Source organism: Cryptomeria japonica, chromosome 1 (genome assembly GCF_030272615.1).
Source record: "Cryptomeria japonica chromosome 1, Sugi_1.0, whole genome shotgun sequence".
NCBI classification, from domain to species: Eukaryota; Viridiplantae; Streptophyta; class Pinopsida; order Cupressales; family Cupressaceae; genus Cryptomeria; species Cryptomeria japonica.
Window position 1 is genome coordinate 488,409,033 of NC_081405.1, and position 18,700 is coordinate 488,427,732.

Sequence of the window (18,700 nt, forward strand, 5' to 3'; positions counted from 1 at the left end):
GAGGTGGGGTTTAATTCAAGGGTTAGAGTTAAGTTTAGGGTAAGGTTATTGTTAGGTTTCAATTATGGGTAAGATTAGGTTCCAAGTTAAGGTTAGGCTACAATTAGTGTTATTATTTTATGATAATGCTTAGGGTAAGGGTTGAGGTTCAATTAGGATTAGAGTTATTATGACAATTAAATTAGGGTTTTTGTAGGGTTAGAGTTAGTGTTAGAATTTGAAAAGGATTAGGGTTTAAGGATAAAGCATGATGTTAGAATTAGGGTTTTATAACAAAGCTTGGCTTCAAGGTTAGAGTTAAGGTTTAATTAAGATTCAAGGTTACGTTAACATAAAGATTCAATTACGATTGTGGTTCAATTAGGTTTAGATTAGGGATAGGGTCAAGGTTTGGTTGGGTTTAGGGTTAAGGGTACTTTAGGTTTAGGGTTCACATTCAAGATAGGGTCTAATTATGGTTAGGGTCACTTTTAAGGTTAGGTTATCATAAGGGTTCAATTATAGTTAGGGATAAACTCCAATGAGGGTTATAATTAGGGTTATGGTTCAATTTCATTAAGGTTGGGATTAAATTAGTATTAGAGTTCAATTCGGAGTAGGGTATGGGCTAGATTAGGATAAGGATTATATTTCAATTAGGGTTTAGTTTAGGGCTAGGGTTCAATAAGGATTACAACTCAATTAGGGTTAGGGTTAAGTTTAGGGATAAGGTCCAATTATGGTTAATTTAGGTTTCAAGTTGTAGTTAGGGTTTAATTCTAAGGTTAGAGTTAAGTTTAGGGTTAAGTTATGGTTAGGTTTAAATTATGTTAAGATTAGGTTTAGGGTTAAGATTACACTACAATTAGGTTTGCTATTCTAGGATAATGCTTGGGGTAAGGGTTGGGATTCAATTAGAATTAGTGTTGCGGTTGGGGGTATAGTTCAATCAAGAATAGGGTTAGTATTACAATTCATTTAGGGTTTAATTAGGGTTACAATTATTGTTAGGATTCAAATAAGGTTAGGGTTTATGGATAATCCATGGTGTGAGGGTTAGGATTATATAATAAAGCTTGATTTTAAGGTTAGGGTTAAGGTTTACTTATAGTTTGGTTATGTTACCATAAAGGTACAATTAGGGTTAGGGTTCAATTAAGTCTAGAGTAGGGATATTGTGAAGGTCGGGGTTTGATTATGGTATGGTTTTAATTATAGTTAGGGTTAGTATTAGTATTCAATTCGGGTTGTAGATACTTAAAATTGTCCTTTAATTTAATAAATATTTATTATTGATTTAATTATTTTATCCTAATGTCTTCTATTAATTAAATAAATATTTGATTTTATTAATTAATTCACGAAGCCTCTTCTTTCTAATTTAAATAAATATTTATTATTTATTTAGATCTCACCTCCTTTCCTAAATTAAATAAATATTTCTATTTATTTAATTTATCTAGCCCTTTCCTCTATTAATTAAATATATTCTTTTATTTATGTAATTAATTCACTCGGTTTTTTCTTCTATTAATCTTAGCCCTGCAACTTGTTCACATGGATCATGATCTAAATTTGTAGGCATATGCAAGTATCAACCGCTTCTTCAATTACTTTGGGTTTTCTCCAAAGCCAGCATGCTTCTTAATCCTATTCACCCTTACCTTTTACATTTCCACCTCTTAATCTCCTCCCTTCATCTTTACATACCCTCAAATCCTATTGAGTCTCTTCTCTATATGTGATCTTGTCCATTCATCTTTTAACCTCTTAATCTAACCCTTCATATTTAGGATGATATTTATAAAAGAGGCTTTTCCTCCTCTCATTTTCCATAATATGTCTTGAGCATACTTACACTACCAAAATCATTCCAGCAATACATCATCACACTTTTAGCCTTACATCATCACAACCACATCCATTCTTCCTTAATCTCTTGTGCAAGTGCAACACAAATCTAAAAGCACCCATTATCATATACAAGATCATGGATGATAGAAGAAAAATGGAAACAAGCATCTTTTACATGTAAAGGTATAGCTTTGCTTATTTTATGTTATTTGCATGCATTTGTAGTTTCTCTATTGAGTTTTGTTGAATAATTTGTAGATCTAGGTTAGTGGTCGGCATTAGTAAGGGTTTAAATTCAAAATAAACAAAGGTTGAGATTCAATTACATTAGGGTTAGGATTAAATTAGAATTAAAGTTCAATTAGGGTTAGGGCTTGGGCTAGGGTTAGGATTAGGATTTTATTATGATTAGGGTTAGGATTAGATTATGGTTAGGGTTTAATTATGGCTAGATTGGAGTTCAAGTTGGAGGTAGAGTTTAATTCTAGGGTTAGAGCTAAGTTTAGGGTAGGTTATGGTTAGGTTTTAATTATTATAAGATTATGTTTAAGGTTGAGATTAGGCTACAATTAGGGTTATTATTCTAGAATAATGCTAGGTGTAAGGTTTGAGGTTCAATTAGAATTAGTGCTAGGGTTCAATTAGGATTAGGGTTAGTATAACAATTAAATTATTGTTTTATTAGGGTTAGAGTTAGTTTAGAAATCAAAAAAGGGTTATGGTTTAAGGATAAAGAATGTTGTTAGGGTTAGCATTATATAATAAAACTTGGATTCAAGGTTAGTGTTAAGATTTAATTAGGGTTCTAGGTTACACTAGCATAAAGATTCAATTATGCTTGTGGCTCAATTAGGTTTAGATTAGGGATAAGGTCAAGGTTAGGTCGGGTTTAGGATTAAGTTTCAAGATAGAATTTAATTATGGCTAGGGGCAAATTTATGGTTAGGTTAGCATAAGGGTTCAAATATAGTTATTGCTAGAGTTTAAATAGGGATAGAATTAGGGTTATGGTTCAATTACATTGGGTTTAGGGTTTAATTAGTATTAGAGTTCAATTAGGACTAGGTTTAGGATTAGAGTTCAATTAGGGTTAGGGTTAAGTTTAGGGTTAAGATAGGATCAAAGTGATAAAAAAATGTTGAAATGTTAAAATGATCCTAAGTTTTTCTAAGTTTTGAGGTTGCAACTTTCTTTAAGATGTGAGCATCATGTGCTTTAACAATATTGCAAAATTGGTGTGCTTTTTTGTGCTAGAGCATCAAAAGTCCCTATAAGAGTTGTTTTCCCACTCCTAGGAGGTAGAATATGTCAAAAATGCATAGTCCCAATGGACTCTTGTTTTCCACCCCTCAAATCTTGCTAAAATGCTAAAAGCCCTGATGGAAATAGAGTTTCCACTACGTAAAATGATAAAATTTGATAAGTTTGGGCTTTTAAAGTGTGAAAATCATCATAGGCTCGATGGAGAATATTTTTCCCCCATGAAATTAAGGCATAAAAGTGAAAGTCCCGATGGGAGGTATTTTTCCACTTAGTTTTAAAAATGAAAATGGTGAAAGTCCCGATGGAGCATGAATTTTCACTCCATCTTGAGCGAGAAAGAGTTGATTTAATGATGAAAATGGACTTAGTCCTGATGAGGTGTGTTTTTCCACTCCTAGACTAAATTTACAAGTGATTTTGGGGAAAGTCCCGATGAATCAAGAATCTCCACTAAATGCAATGAAGTGTCCTGATGGAGGTCGTTTTTCCACTAGGCCTGAAAATGCATGAAGGATGTGTGTCTCGAAGACCCATGTTTTTCCACTTGAGGTAAATGACCAAGTTTTAATGCAAATTGAGTGTCCTAATGAGGTTCAATTTTCCACTAGAAGGGAAAATGATTGAAACAAAGTGAAATGAAGATGAATTAAGGTGTTTTGATGGAGGTCGATTCTCCACTGGGGACAAAATGTGAGGAAATGACAAAGTTAATATGTCTTGATGGGGTTCGATTTTCCCCTAGAGAGCATTATGATGGAATTTGATAGGATTTTGATGGGAAATTGAGTTTCGATGAAGGGCAGATCTCCACATAGAGGTGTTTTCCATGGATATGATCAAATTTTGAATGTCCAGATGGAAGTCAATTTTCCAATGGAAAGGATTTGTGAAGAAAGTGAGTTAAGTAATGCGATTTTCCCCTCAAGCTACAGTTATCAAAGTGGGACAAATTTAAATGAAAATAATGTGTCCCAATGACCCATGATTTTCCCAAGGTGGCTGAAAATCATATTTAAGTAAAAAAATTGAAAGATAAGTGTGTCACAATTGATATCAATTTTCCACCATATGCATTTGGTTGATAAGCAAGGGGAAAATAATGCTAAGTGTTCACATCCCAATGCATATTGATTTTCTTATGTGCTAGTAGGTGCAAATTTTTATCCCACATTGGTTGTGTGATGACTTTTCAAGGTAAAAATGTGAATAAGAGACACAATCTAGTGACTAATATATTATTATTAAGTGACTAATTTAATAGTTGGAGAGCTAGAAGAGCTGATTGAAGTGTGCCATTGCCAAGTGAGCATGTGATTTTATTTGAGGCATCCATTGCCTCTCCATTGGAGGTCGCTAGGGCTAAAAATGGAGGCACCATGGCTAGTTGAAGATATGAAACACATTTCCAACCACCATTCACTTGCATGACATTGTTTCTAGCCTTTCATTTGCAGAATAAGATATTACTTCCAGCCATCTATTTGGACAAAATCACTTCAAGTGTATTGTTGCACCATGAACATGAGGGTTTCCAGCCATTGAAACATAAGTTGTAGAGGTGTTTTCAGACTTCAAACTTTGAAAATCAAAGCCGAGACAACATTTGGACATCAAATCACTTCATTTTCTAAGTATAGAAGGGAGTCTTCAGACTTAAACATTGCAATCAGACTTATTTTAGTCTGAAACTTAGGCTTCTAAAGAGCAAAATGCCCACATTGTGATCTAAATTTCTATTATTTTCTGAATTTACGCTATGAAATGTTAAATTTTTTATTTTAAACATGAAAATTATTCAAAATCAGAACTTAGGGTAGTTCTAAAAATTTATTATTTGAATTATTTTACATGTTATTGACTTCCATCTTTGTACAAGTGTTATGTCTAAGGTGGAGATAATTGCAAGGAAGACTCAATTGAAGAATGTACAAGGAGGTTACTACCTGAAGTTGCATATATCTTCTAAATGGAAGATAATTGGAGACACCAACATAGAGTACCTAGATAGAAAGAGAATGAAGCAGATATTATTTGGAATGAAACATCATCTACCATCTCCTTTGGCGGTCAATATCATGAAGAGTGGAATTTACCATGCAACTAGTTTTCCACCATCTATATAGTGTAATGAGTTAATGGTTGAGTGTGCAAGGCACTATGATCCACAAACTAGAACGATCAAATCACCTAAGGGGTCGATGCTTGCACACATAGCTAAAGAGTCAATTGGGGGGGCATTTGGAATCCCTAGATATCATGACATGCAAGAGAGAACCAAGGAAGACACCCAAGCTAAATTTGAAAGAAATCAAAGTCATGCTTGACAATTATCAATAATGAGCGGGTCCTTGAGACAAGGTGTCACCACTCTAAGTTACCCAAGAGACTTCTATGCTCAGGCTTCAAAGAGGAGTACAACGCCTTGATATTGCTACTCAACCAAGTCATGGGAGCACCTCAAGGGGTGCTATTTGAGACATAGATGTATTACTTTATTGAAGAGATAGCGGAAGGAACAATGATGATCAATTGGGCAAAGATTATAAGTGACAACCTAGACATCCAATTCAGGAGTTTGGAAAGAACGAGGATGTTCTACATGACTTCCTACCTAATCTACATCCTAGCAAGGCAAATTGTTTGCAAAGGATTGATATGCAAGGGTGAAGTTGGAAACAAACCAGGACAGTACAAGGTGTATGAGTGTTATCCACAACTCCACATGCATGTGATTGATCAATATAGAATGGTGAACAATGCTTTCACCATGTACATCACATGGTTGTTGCAAGGCAGAATACATAAATGATTGTCTAAGGAGGCAAGGTCACTCATTGAGAAGTACAGATCATGGTATATTCAGTTTCCTACCTTCACATACATACCGATTCAAGGATTCGCTTTCAAAAAATACAAGCTTCCTAGGTATCTAACAGATGAGATGGTGTTACTTCAGGTAGTGAGGCAGCTCTCAGAGTTTGATTGCATCCAGAAGGCAAAACATAGGCAAAGTGTTACTTTTCCTATCACGCTTGGGAAAATGATGGAGGTATACCCCATCGTAGCAACAACAGAGACAGTAAATGAAGAATTGGAGTTCTTTCATCTTGGAATTTATAGATCCATGGATCGATTTGATCCATTTCAAAGAATTGTAATGACTAAGGGAAGGAAGTTTACACATAGGATTAACATCGAAGATAATTAGGCTAATCTTATGGATGAGATAGTAGTTAGAAGGAAGATGTGGTCTCGGATGTTAGTGGACTTCATGAGGAAGTGTAACTTCTTCTCCATTCCAGATCAAGTGAAAGATGATGGAGATCCATCCACAATATGCAAAGGAGAAAGACAAGCCTATCATGTTGCCTAGTTGGTCACAACCTGAGTTGGTAGATTTAAGCATTTTGATGAGAGAAGTCCAAGGAATGGGTGGACAAGCAAATTAATGAGTTCAGGAAAAAAAAAAGTCACTTTAACCTATGAGAAGATGAGAAATGAGGAGTCCTCTCTCAATGATGATGAAAGGATGGTAAGCAATGTTATAACGCGTAATGATGAAGAGAGTCGGGCTCCTAAAAGAAGAAAGGGTATGCCTAGAGGATCACAAACAAAAGGCAAGGAGATTGTTAGCCAAGAGTCAAGGCATAAGAAACATAATTCTAACACTCCTCAATCTACCATGAGTTCCTCATTTGTGAAGGATAATGATATGACAGAGAAGGACAATGAGTCTAAACAAGGTTTTGACATAGAAATCCTACCAGAGAATGATCAAGATGCACATGCATCAACACAATTGACACCACATGAAGATGATGAAGAGAAGCCAGGATCTCCCACTATTCAACTTGAGGTTCATATTTGGGAAATGATGTGGTGGATTTGACTAAGGATAAAACAGATTATGAGGTTATTTCAGCCTTGAGAAGACTTGATGAAGATTATCAACTCGAGGATGGGATGAAATTTTCTACTATTCCTAATTGGTTTTTGAGTAGCATGGAGAAGAAGAAAGTGATAGAGGCGCAACCCGCTAAAGATATTGATGACTTCCTAGCTAGAATTGGTAAAGAAAAAGAAAAGAAGGCAGCAAAGATGTTCTCTAGGATTACTAGAGATGATACACAAGCATGCATTGCACAAGTGGTTGTCTCGACATGTGATAAGACTAGAGATGTGATCACTCCTATGAACTATCAGGTTACCACGATTGACCTTGGGCCTACTACAAAGCAGAAAGAGTTTCAAGAACTCAATTATACCACAAAGGCAATTGAGGCACAGTTGAATAAGGTTGAAGAAAAGAAAGAGATGCTAGAGATTGAGAACATGAGACTCAAGGAACTTATATTGAATGGTTTCCCTAGGGTGAGAGGATCCTACCTTTGTCTCACCCATTACTATTGCGCATGGATCACCCTTTGATCATGAGGCAATAAGGAATACATATCAAGAGGTTGGAAAATGGATAGAAGATATTTCAAGGCAAGAGAATGATTTCCTAGCTCAGTTCGTCCAGGCATATGATAAGACAAAAATGCTCATATTCAAGATGTAATACTTGGAGGGAGTTTGGGGAGATTTCTATCCAATGCAATAAAAGACTATTCCTCACCTCAAGGTGTTGAAGCGGATTCCTACTTCTACACTGATCCAAGAGGGAGTTGTTCAAGAAGCTAATGTGTATGATTTCCATGGATGGTATTGTTCTTTGGCCATGAGGAAGTCAGTGTTTGATCATGCAAAGCAAGAGCGCATGGAGATGGAAGGATCAATTCAGGAGATATAATCTAAGATCCTCACATCTATTGAAGAGTTATTGGAACATGATGTCCATGCTTCCAGCAGTTTGAATTTGGAAGAGTTGAAGGAGAAGATAAATTTTATTTAAGTTTCAAACAGTTGGAATCCATAAAGAGGAATCATCTAGATGATTTGGTTTCTCTCATGATTCACATCAACAACTTGCAAAAGTTGATGCCAAATTGGGAAAGCATTTTTTATGCTTTCTCAGATGCCTTAGGTGTGATTGATTTGCGACAGGAAGGTCTACCAAATGTTGCAATGGAGGAGCTCAACTTAGTCTTGGCTAGATTCGTTGAGTATGTAGCTAGAGAGAGGGATGCAGGTCGAAATCTTCTAGAAGATTCCCTACTCGATGACTAGACGTCATCCCATTGGACCCCATCTTTTATTTCTTTTTTATGTAAACCCTAATTAGGGCAATGTTGGCATGATCTCAACACTTGATTGTAAATGAATCTCGACCATTCATTTTAGTTGAAGACTCTATATAAACCCCATTCCTCTCATTTGTAAGAGGGAGATTTTTTAGAATTGTCACCTATACGCTAGTAGATTGAATTTAATCATTGAAGTTATAGGAGTTGAGAAAATACAACACCACAGGAGCCCAAATAATCTCTACAAGCTAAAAAACTTGTTACAAGGAGAAGCAATGAAGCAAATCACAGAAGGAAAGAATACACAGGAAAAATATGCTCCAAAAGATGAGAGCTCAATAATCTCCAAAATGTATTGTCAATAATAATCCTTCTTCATACAATGAAAAGAAAGAACTCAACCTTTAATAGGTCAAGAAACCCTAAAAGGGAAAACCTAGGTTTGCACATAATAATTAATTAAAATAATTAATTATATGCACCTAAAGTTAGCTTAAGTGTAAAAGAGATAAAGGGAACTTAAATAATTAAACAAATATTGTTTAATTAATCAAGTAAATACCCGAATACTCTAACAAAAGTTTGGTGATTTTATTGAGATTTTGAAGCATTGTGTGGTTCTCATACCTCCAAATTTAGATTAGAATTTGTTTCAAGTATTTTTAGTTAAATGAAAGAAATTGTTGAGTGCATTCATATGAAATTTGTTTATCCATACCACTAGCTTCTTGCTTATTGTAAGTTTGTCTTGTGTGGTTAACTGGAATAAAAATTGAACTTAACTTCAATTTGTGCTTGCTCATTGATATGCGTCCAATTGATGGTGTTAGTGTTGTTAGTATGAATTTGAACATCTATTAATTACCTTAGATGATTGCACTAAGCTTGTGTAGAGTTGTTCTTTGATGACAATACCTAGCCTAGTTGAATTTCATTAAATCGTTCACTATTTCTTGCATTCTAGGTTTAAGATGGGATTAGAATAGAACTTCTAAACCCTACTTATTTTGCATTTTATTTGAAAATCTTTGTTAGAAATAGATCAAGAACTCATCTCGCAAAATCTTAAGTCATTCGAAATCATCGGCAAGCCTACTCCATTCATGATAAGTTTGAAATCTTTAGAACAATTGTGTAAGTCCCTTTGTGTAACTAGCAAAATCATATTTGCCATTGAGTTACCCACATGTCAAGAACTGATATTAGAAACCTGGGAAAGCATCTCAAGTGATTTTGTTCAAGAGAGTGTAAGATACTTTGGTATTTTATTTTGTGTTCGAGGTGCCTAAAAATCACATCAACACCACCCTCCTCAAATTTCAGAGGGTTCTCCAACTTCTCCAACTTTTGCTAATTAACTTAAAGTGGATTCTAAGTCAAACTTGGAATGTGCTTTACATTATACACTTGATTCTTCCATCATTGAATTTGACACACACTACCTCCTCTACTATCATGGCTCCACTTAGTCAACTTGGTCCAACTTTTGCTAATCAACTAAGAGTAGATTTCACGTCAAACTTGGAACGTGCCTACATTAAGTATGCACTTGATTCTTCCAAGCCTCATACAATTTGCTTGGTGCACATCACAAGGTTCACAAAAAATAATAAAACTAAACTTTATAGCTTCCAAACTTGTACAACCCACTTCATGCACATCTCATGTAGGTTCCCCTCCAAGATGTCCTATTCTTTCATACCATAGCATAGTACTTACATTTAATACTTCCATTGATTTGCTAATTTATACTAAGGTTGTATTTACACTTCCAATATCAACAAGGGTTGCATCTAGCTTGTGCAACATACCAAGCCTTATAGCTTTACCAAAAAAACATGGCTATACATGAGCCAACTTGCTACAGCTTTTGCTAATTACCTAAGAGTAGATTCTATGTCAAACTTGGAACACGCTTTACGTTAAGTAGGCACTTGATTCTTTCGTTATTGAATTTGACACTCACTGCCTTTGCCAGCAATTCATGGTAATGATTACCAACAACGAAGACTTTGTGGTAGGTTTAACCTCTTTAAAAAAACTAATGGCTCTCTATGATATCTTATTCATTATGAAAATCAAACATATATATATATATATCAAAGAGATGACCTAGCACAATCTCAATTCTTAAAGAGTCGTTAACACAACGTTTGCCTCAATGTTCAGCTTTAGATTCCTTTAGTCAATCTCCATTCTAGTGGCACAACCAAACTCGTTGTCAATTATGATTTATCTTTCTTTTTCTTACAAAATTTAAAACCTTGATGGATGGCATCTATATCTCTTACCATCATCCTCACCAATTGTGTCCAACCAATTGTGCCCAACCAATTGAGCTGCAACCCTTTGCCAACCTATTAACCTATTTTAGTCACTAGTTGACATTAATATATCAATTTAAAAAATTAGACTTCCTTCACTAGTAAATGAAGCTGCCGAAGAGTTTTCCTTCTCCTTGGAGAGATATGCTTTGCATTAACTTTCTTGTGCCCTTTCTGCCTGCATTTCCAGCATATAAGTTCTTGCTTCCTTACTTTGCCTGCGTATCTTCCACTTAAATTTAGACTTTCTCTAGCAGATATATAAGTTTTGTCTTTGTTGTGTTCTCTTGCAACCAAGCCCTCTGAATTTATGGCAGGTTGACAGTTTCTTCTTCTTGTTTCTTCTTGGAGCAGCTGACCAACAAACTCATCCGTGTTAAAATTCTCTACTCTGGTGCTCCCATTGATTGCAACAATGAGGTTATCCCAAGAATCAGGTAAGCTGGAAAGTAAGAAAATACACTGCTCTACATCTTTAACCTCATGTGCAATTGATCTCTGCTGGTTTATAAGGGTTTTCATGTATTTAGATGTTGAGCCACACTCTCTACATCGGCCATTTTCAGGGCATACAGTTTCTTTCTCAGGATATCAGATTCATGAGATATTTGGCTTCATAACGATTTCCCATTTTATACCAAAGGACCTTTGTTAACTTGGCCCCAATTGCATTCATCAAGATTGAATCAGCAAGATTAAGACCAACAAAGGCAATAACTTTATAAATCATCTCGTCCTAGTCATCTTGATCAACAACAATTGGCTTTGAATCCCTCATAAACAGCTCCATATCTCTCTCAACAAATAGATACTTCATTTTCAACATCCATTAGTTGAAGTGTTGCCCAGCAAACTATCGTTGCAGCCTTCTGCTGAAGCTAAAAGCTCTCCATAACTCGATGCAACACCACAAACTCTCCAGGAAGAGCTCCCCAATAAGCTAAAATCCCACTGTTCAGTTTCCTCAACTTAGCAACAGTTCTCCGTGCAACAAAGCTCTGATACCCAGTGCTATGAGAGAATAATACGAAGAACCTACACCCACAGTAGAAGATAGAAAAGAGAGAGAGAAAGAGGACATGCGTGCAAGAACAAAAAGGAGAATTTTATAAACCGAGTTCACAATAAGGATCATCTCTCTTCATCCTTGTTTATATAGAATAAATAATACAAAATAGGCTTTTCCATTTTACATGAGAGTTTGCATAAGAAACTCCCTAATTTACAATCAGTTAATGCATGCATCATACAAGCACTACATACTTTTACAACAGCTACTGATACTAGTCAGTTAACGCAAAATTAGCTACTAACTGACAGAGTAGTTTCCGTAGACATACTCACTCAACAGCTCAAAAAGTTTCTATACAATATGGCACATAATTGCTGATAGTACAACGTGTAAAAAGATAAATTTTTAAGGAGATTCATAATGTATCAACAAAACAATCTCTTGTTAAAACTGACTCCATTTTTCATTAGAATCATAGATGGAGTTATGGAATGTAAAAACTTTTGTGGAATTTTATGGAAGGATATTGATATCATATTATTCTTTATACCAGCTGCAAGGCTTCCTCTTTCTTCAGTTTGAAAACCACCTTCAAGACATCCTCCAGTATCTGTTAATAATCAAGCAGAATTTATTGTTATTAATCAAAATCTGCATAAAAAATGTATGTGTATATGTCTCTGCCTCTACCTGTTGTGTAAAAGTGCACGCTCGTCTGGGAACAAAATAAATGATTAAAAAAATGCACCAAAACATTGTTGCAAGCTTAATACTAGGCAACAATGGGGCAAACTTGTATCATCGATGCGGTGCATATCTATCATTTAGTTTTCCCCCTCGGATGTGGGTGTTTATGTGAAGATGCTTTTATCTTGAAGCTGCTAGGAAAGGATAACGGCACTTACATGAGGTCAAAACAACATGTCATAAATCCTGGACTTGCTGCCTGATAATGGGATACAACGACTAATTTGCTAAGAAATTGCTGAGACTTGTAGCAATTCAAGGAGCAGTAAAATACCTTATCTGGAGTTGATGCACCTGAAGTGATTCCAATATTGAGTGGACCACGTGGAAGCCAATTCTCTTTCTCCACTAGCTCACCATGCTGTTAGGATTTGTTGGTGAAATGGGCAAAGTGAAATAAAGAACTTCAGAAATTTAAAACAAATGGCATACCAAAGACATTAGAATCAAATTTCCATGTAAGAAGTGATAAACAGTGAGGAATCATGCTTAACTCACACTTAGCTTGTACGCAATGCGGTTTCCTGGACCTATTCGCTTCTCCGAATCAATCCAATAAGTTGGAGTTTCACTTTGTTCTGCAATTTCTTGTAAGTGGGATGTGTTGCTAGAATTCCACCCCCCTACAACAAGGATTAGATCCAGATTTTCCTTCACCAAATCATACATAGCATCTTGCCTTTCCTGCATTGATGCAATAAATGGTGAGAATAAAGATATGTGATTAGCAGTACTTTTTTGAAGCTCAGATGAAGTTTTTAAGAATAGTTAGTGACCTGATGCAAGATATCAGTTGTAATATTGAAATGCAAACCTTTGTATTTTAACTTCTAATGTGGATACCAGATTCCACATGTCATTTGAAAGTTGTTCAAGAGTTTTGGAAATTATATCTAGTTATATACATATTTAGGAAAATATTCTTTCCTTTCAATATCTCTTCCACCCAACTTACTTAGAGATCACTATAACCAATGTTGGCTAGGAAACTGCAAGTTTGATACAATCTACAGGTGGGACCTATTTGATCCAGATGAAATAGATCACACATTGAGTAAAACCAATTTGAAGAAACAAGAGAAAAAGGTAACTCATGATCTCTATGTTTATGAGTGAAGTGCAAAATGTTCACGCCACTTGCTAATACTCTGGGCTTTCCTTTGCCAATTGAACTTTATGAAGCTTAAGTTTGACTTGACAAACTCATTGATGCTAGTATTTTCTCTTGGGGAGGGAGAGGGCAGAAAAAGGAATGGCATCAAATGATTAAATGGGGTAAGGCTCGTTTAAAATGTAGAAGTGAAACCTTGCTTCAAGGTTTTCTGATGTTTATGTACTATCTGCAGTTCCAACTCAAACTAGAGGACATGTACAACCTACTGAATGTCCCAATAGACTAATTTTAACAGTTTGATCTTGTCGGAAAATAGTCCTTGCCTCATTTACTGAGAGTCTAGTATTACAGAGGGTTTTTCCACTTCCTTTCAACAGAATTTTCTTTTTTTGACAATTGTGAAACAAAAACTTTTTTGTGTTAGGGAATGACACGGCATGTCTAACCATTTGTACTTTGATCTCATTAACGCACTTGAAACAGAAAACTGTTAGGAAATAGGAATATACTACCAACATTAAAGATTTGGAACAATTATATGTGGTCTAAATAAATATTCCCCATTTGCAGCTTTGACAATTTGTTCAAGTAGCGTGAGAATCAAATTATCCAAACAAACATAAATATGAATGTGCATCCTGCTAGTAACCTGTGTTGCATCGCAAATTGTATTGAAACTCATAAAATGGTCGTTGACATTTTCAACCCCATATTTCTGCATCATCGTCCTCTCAAGAAGTTTCCCTGTATGCAGAATCCAACAGCATAAGCACTCACTTAGATAAAAAGTGCATCCCACACTTAGCCAATTACCCAGTAGATGGCATTGACAATTAAATTAAAGATGTCTTCTCACCTATCTCTTCAGTCTCTCCTTTCAACATTGTTGTCTGGTTGGCAATTCCAACTTTGATTAAATCTCTATCGGGATCAAATCCTCTTGAAACAGCCTTCTCAAATTTCTTTACATCAAATTATTAGTACAAAGGTGGTATTAGAATCACGATATAAAAGGAAAAGTAATCCAATGTGTATTATATTCTTTTCTTAAGGGCTAAATCTATGCAAAAAAAATTACTTACTTTAAGAAATTCTTCCTTACTAACACTTGAACCATCAAGCTTGCCACCCAGAATGTAATCACACAGATATGTTGCCTGTAAACATCAGCCAACTATCAGTCCTCAACCCAAATGAACCGGAGGCTGCAATACCATTAATTATGAATTCCATGAGGAAATTGATTATGCAATAAGTCTTTCTAAGTTACTTCTTTGATGTCCTTCACAATTACAAATGTCCCTGCAAATGATGAAGTAGCAGTTGTTTCTTCATGGCCTTTCTTTCCATGAATTACTGAAGTAAAGCTTTCCTTCTTATGCTTCTCAACGGTATTCCACACCTAGGAAGAGAGACAACATAAATTGGTTTAATTGACCTAGAACTATCCCCTTTACTTCAACACGAGAAAGAAAAAATATGGGAATAATACTATCCTCGCTGCAATAAAACTATATCTCCACGTTGAATCACAAAGCATTTACCTTGGATACCCAAGGGCATGTAGTATCTACAATCTGCACTTTTTTTTCATCAAGAATTTGCATTTCTTGTAACGAAGCACCAAATGCTGGAAGAATTACCACATCCTCATTGTTCACAACATCAAATTCTTTTCCTTCTTCTGTTACAGGAATGTCTTCAATCTTCATCTCCTTCAATCTCTAAATAAGTTGGTAACCACCAAGGTAAGTTGGTTAAAATATATCCGGCATATATTGGAAAGCAAGATAGAAATTAATTAGCAGGCACCAATGCCACTGGAGTGTCTACCTGATTCACTGATGGATTGTGAATAATTTCATTGGTAATCCATAGCCTCTGATCTGGAAATTGTTTTCTGGCCTCATATGCAATTTGAACAGCTCGTTCCACTCCCCAGCAGAATCCAAAGGATTCTGCAAGCTTAACGTTTACATTACCCCAGGTATATTGATTGTTGTTCTCTTTCAATGTTTTAACAATGTCACCTGCAAGATCCATACTTGAATATTAAGTAAATTTTTAAAGAAACCAATACTAAAATGAAGTGTAACAAAACAGGAGTCAATGGCTTTGCTAAATATCATATTGCTAGAATTTTAAGCATCACAATATGGAAAACATGCCGAGTTTTCTTCTTTCTTCTAAGCAGTAAGCAGACTATATAGTTCAGCACTTCTTTCTTCTAATCAGTAAGCAGACTATATAGTTCAGCACTTTCATGAATTCAATTAATGTCTATCATTTAACAAATACAATTTTAAGAATTTAATATTTCACTTTTGTGGGATATTTCGCTGTGTTCTAATTATCCCCATGTCTCAGTAGTCATTTCAATATATTTCAATATTGTAATTCTTCACCGATATGGGATATTTCTTCTATGACTTTTTTAAATCATGCACATTGGTAAAGAATTACATGGCAAAGGCACCCAAACACGCACCTCTAAGCAATGTTAGTAGCTAAGATAGAGATTGTAAGTCAAGGCAAGCTTATAAGACATAAATACACGAAAGGATGAGGTGTGGGTGTATGTGTTAGCATCCTCCTCTCCTGTGAATAACTGGTACCCATAGAAAAAAGTGAATATAGTGAAGGTCTGAAGTACCTAACAATTAAGAATTCTCGCAATGTCTCTACTTGTATAAACTCTAGCAGAATGCAAGATCAACATACAAAGCCCCCAGAATTAGGATTTGGTTTCAGAACTTTATGTATGGAAGCTGATATGTTCATCCTACTATAGATGTTCGATCGGTGTCACCTTGGCAAGTAATTCCTTCGTGCAGCAAGTTAAAAGTTTTGTTACTGTATTCCTGGATGCTTGCCTAAAGAAAACTCTCAGAAATGTAGCTTATCAGTTGCATGTTAGGAAAAAAATTCATATGAATGCAGAATCTCTAATTAATTAGACTTAATTAGACATATGTAGATATTTCAATCTGAAAACTTCTTCCTATATTTCATCCAAAACCAAAATATAGAAACTTTGGTCACTTCAATATCACCACAAGCATATTAACCCCGAAATTCAAACTAGAAAGTGCGAAACAGAGGCCTTTATATCGCTAGCTATCAGAAATGTTTATTTTTCATTTTTTCGGTATTAGTATTCACAATCTTTATGTGATGGGACATTTTCTTATAAAGTTCGTGGAAGTCATCAAATTTGAAACCTAGCTTCAATAAAAATGAAATTCTTAATGAAGTTTTATTTTTAGTAAGGGAATTTGGAGCCTCCACTTGTATAATTGGCATTCAACTCAGAACATTAAACAACAGTCTTCAGTAGAACAAGAACTAATTTAAGCTCTTGTTTACAGGACTGTTTATATAGGTTTGTTTATTTTGTAAAGTGTACTAAATCTTGTTCATGGGGTTAAGTTCAATTAGTTAAAATGTTGGGTTTTAGTTATGGAGATCCAAGTTCAAATCTTCAAAGGAACCTCTGATTTGGAATCTTATGTTGTGACTCTTGGTCTTCCATTGTTGGTCTCTAATGTAGATGTTAATGTGGATTTCTAAACTGTGATTCTTGATATTCCATTAATGACTTCCAGTATGAATATTTATGTTGTTTTCTAATATTGATATTTGAAAGAAGCTAAATATATCCTCATTAATATTTATTAAAATAAAATATTAGTCTCATTTATAACCAGTTGTTCTATGAAATTATGAATTGTAATTGTAAACTTCTTCCAGCATAAAAAAAAAGTACTAAATCAAGTTTTTCAGAAAGTAAAGAGATGCATCTTTACACTACAAAATTTAATAAAGATTGTAAAAGGTTACGTGAGGCAGGATGGACAGGCAAGGTTCAGTTTACTGCTGAACTTGATCACCTAAATCCAGAGGTATAAAATTCAAGAATAACAAATTACATAAATTTGAAGAAAAGAAAAACAATAAACGAGGTAAACGGAAAAAGAAACCCCAAATTTAATGCCGTAACCTTAAAAAGTGAGCTTTACCTCTTACAAAGTTTACACGATACGGTAAGAACATGCCCAATTTTTTTGATTAAAATCCTTATTCCAAGCAGTACTGAAGCCTATGAAAGTCTTTCAGTTCAAGACATTGTGAGTGCTCAGGTTCAGGTATAATTGTTATTTTCTGAACATTGTATTTAAAAGAACTTCAATTGTAATTTTAGAATTTGGTTATCATTTTTTATTTTCTGTAAAACTATTTTTATTCTTCAACAACTACTGTGTATATCTTCAAAATCATATTTCTCAAAATATAATCCTCAAAATTTGTTATAATTTATATCCATGAAACAAAAAAAAATATAGCATGAAAAACACTTGAGTCAGTGCACTTACTGGTATACTCTTTGTCCATTTCTTCCAGAGTTTCCTCTTTGTGACCAAACCCTTTTCTGTTATAATTCTCTTTTCTACTCAAAGTCCTCCTAAAGGTCTTAGTATCAAATTCCTCAATAGTTGAATCCACACTCACAGTACTATCAGAAGCGGCATGCCTAATTTTTGTGCGTCTAACTTTCAGGTTTGTGAAAGCACCTAATTTTGTACCGAACGTGGCTGATGAATCCCTTTTAGTTGTGACTGAATTGCCCTGACCATTGATTATACTCCTGGACCCTGCTAATACTACGTCCGGGCTGCATACTACGCCAATATTGTATTTGCAAGCCATCGCACCGATTTACAGAACCAGAAAAATCCCAGCTAATGCAGAATTGAAGAACTCACTAAGCTTCAGATATCTTCTGAGTAACAGTTTGATTAAATACAACAGAAAGAACAGTAATATGCATCTAGAATATACAGAACGTCCAAAATGTGATTTTACATTTGTGGATGGCATGGAATCAATTTGCTTAATCATGGATTGATATGCTGATATGTTTTCTGGCGGGAAAGGTGCCAGGTGGATTGAATGTAGTGACCGATAAGCAAACAAATTTGCACCCTACAAATATATGGCTAGTGAATTAAGGTTTGTAAATTACTAAAGAATTTGTGGTTAACCTATTAACGAGATATGATAATCGAGGACCACTCTAAAATGAGGTTTTTTTATTTTATTTTACTGTTGGGAATTAGGATATATGAAATGAGGTTAACCTAGGTAATGTGTGTAGAGAGATCAGAAGTGTATACTATGCAATTTTTTACTTTGTTTTATATTTATTTTGGTTATGATTTTA

The 18,700-nt window shown here is 34.9% G+C and overlaps 1 protein-coding gene across 1 annotated transcript; it reads right to left on the bottom strand.

The window, feature by feature from the left end:
* Positions 1-11,724: 11,724 nt before the first annotated feature.
* On the bottom strand, positions 11,725-18,352 carry LOC131042740 (4-hydroxy-3-methylbut-2-enyl diphosphate reductase, chloroplastic). The gene is made up of 10 exons (XM_057976060.2): positions 17,853-18,352; positions 15,313-15,509; positions 15,024-15,203; positions 14,750-14,881; positions 14,562-14,636; positions 14,336-14,441; positions 14,129-14,223; positions 12,864-13,049; positions 12,640-12,726; positions 11,725-12,228 (listed from the first exon to the last, which is right to left on the bottom strand). Exons 1-10 carry the CDS (start codon positions 18,184-18,186, stop codon positions 12,163-12,165), a joined length of 1,458 nt encoding a protein of 485 aa, XP_057832043.2. The 5' UTR covers positions 18,187-18,352; the 3' UTR covers positions 11,725-12,162.
* Positions 18,353-18,700: the final 348 nt, after the last annotated feature.

Coding starts and splice junctions, on each gene's coding strand:
- LOC131042740 (XM_057976060.2), bottom strand. CDS start 18,186: ATGGCTTGCAAATACAATATTGGCGTAGTATGCAGCCCGGACGTAGTA. Junction 14,442..14,561: donor GTAAGGAAGAATTTCTTAAA/GTAAGTAATTTT, acceptor TTTGATGTAAAG/AAATTTGAGAAGGCTGTTTC. Junction 14,224..14,335: donor AGGAGAGACTGAAGAGATAG/GTGAGAAGACAT, acceptor TTCTGCATACAG/GGAAACTTCTTGAGAGGACG.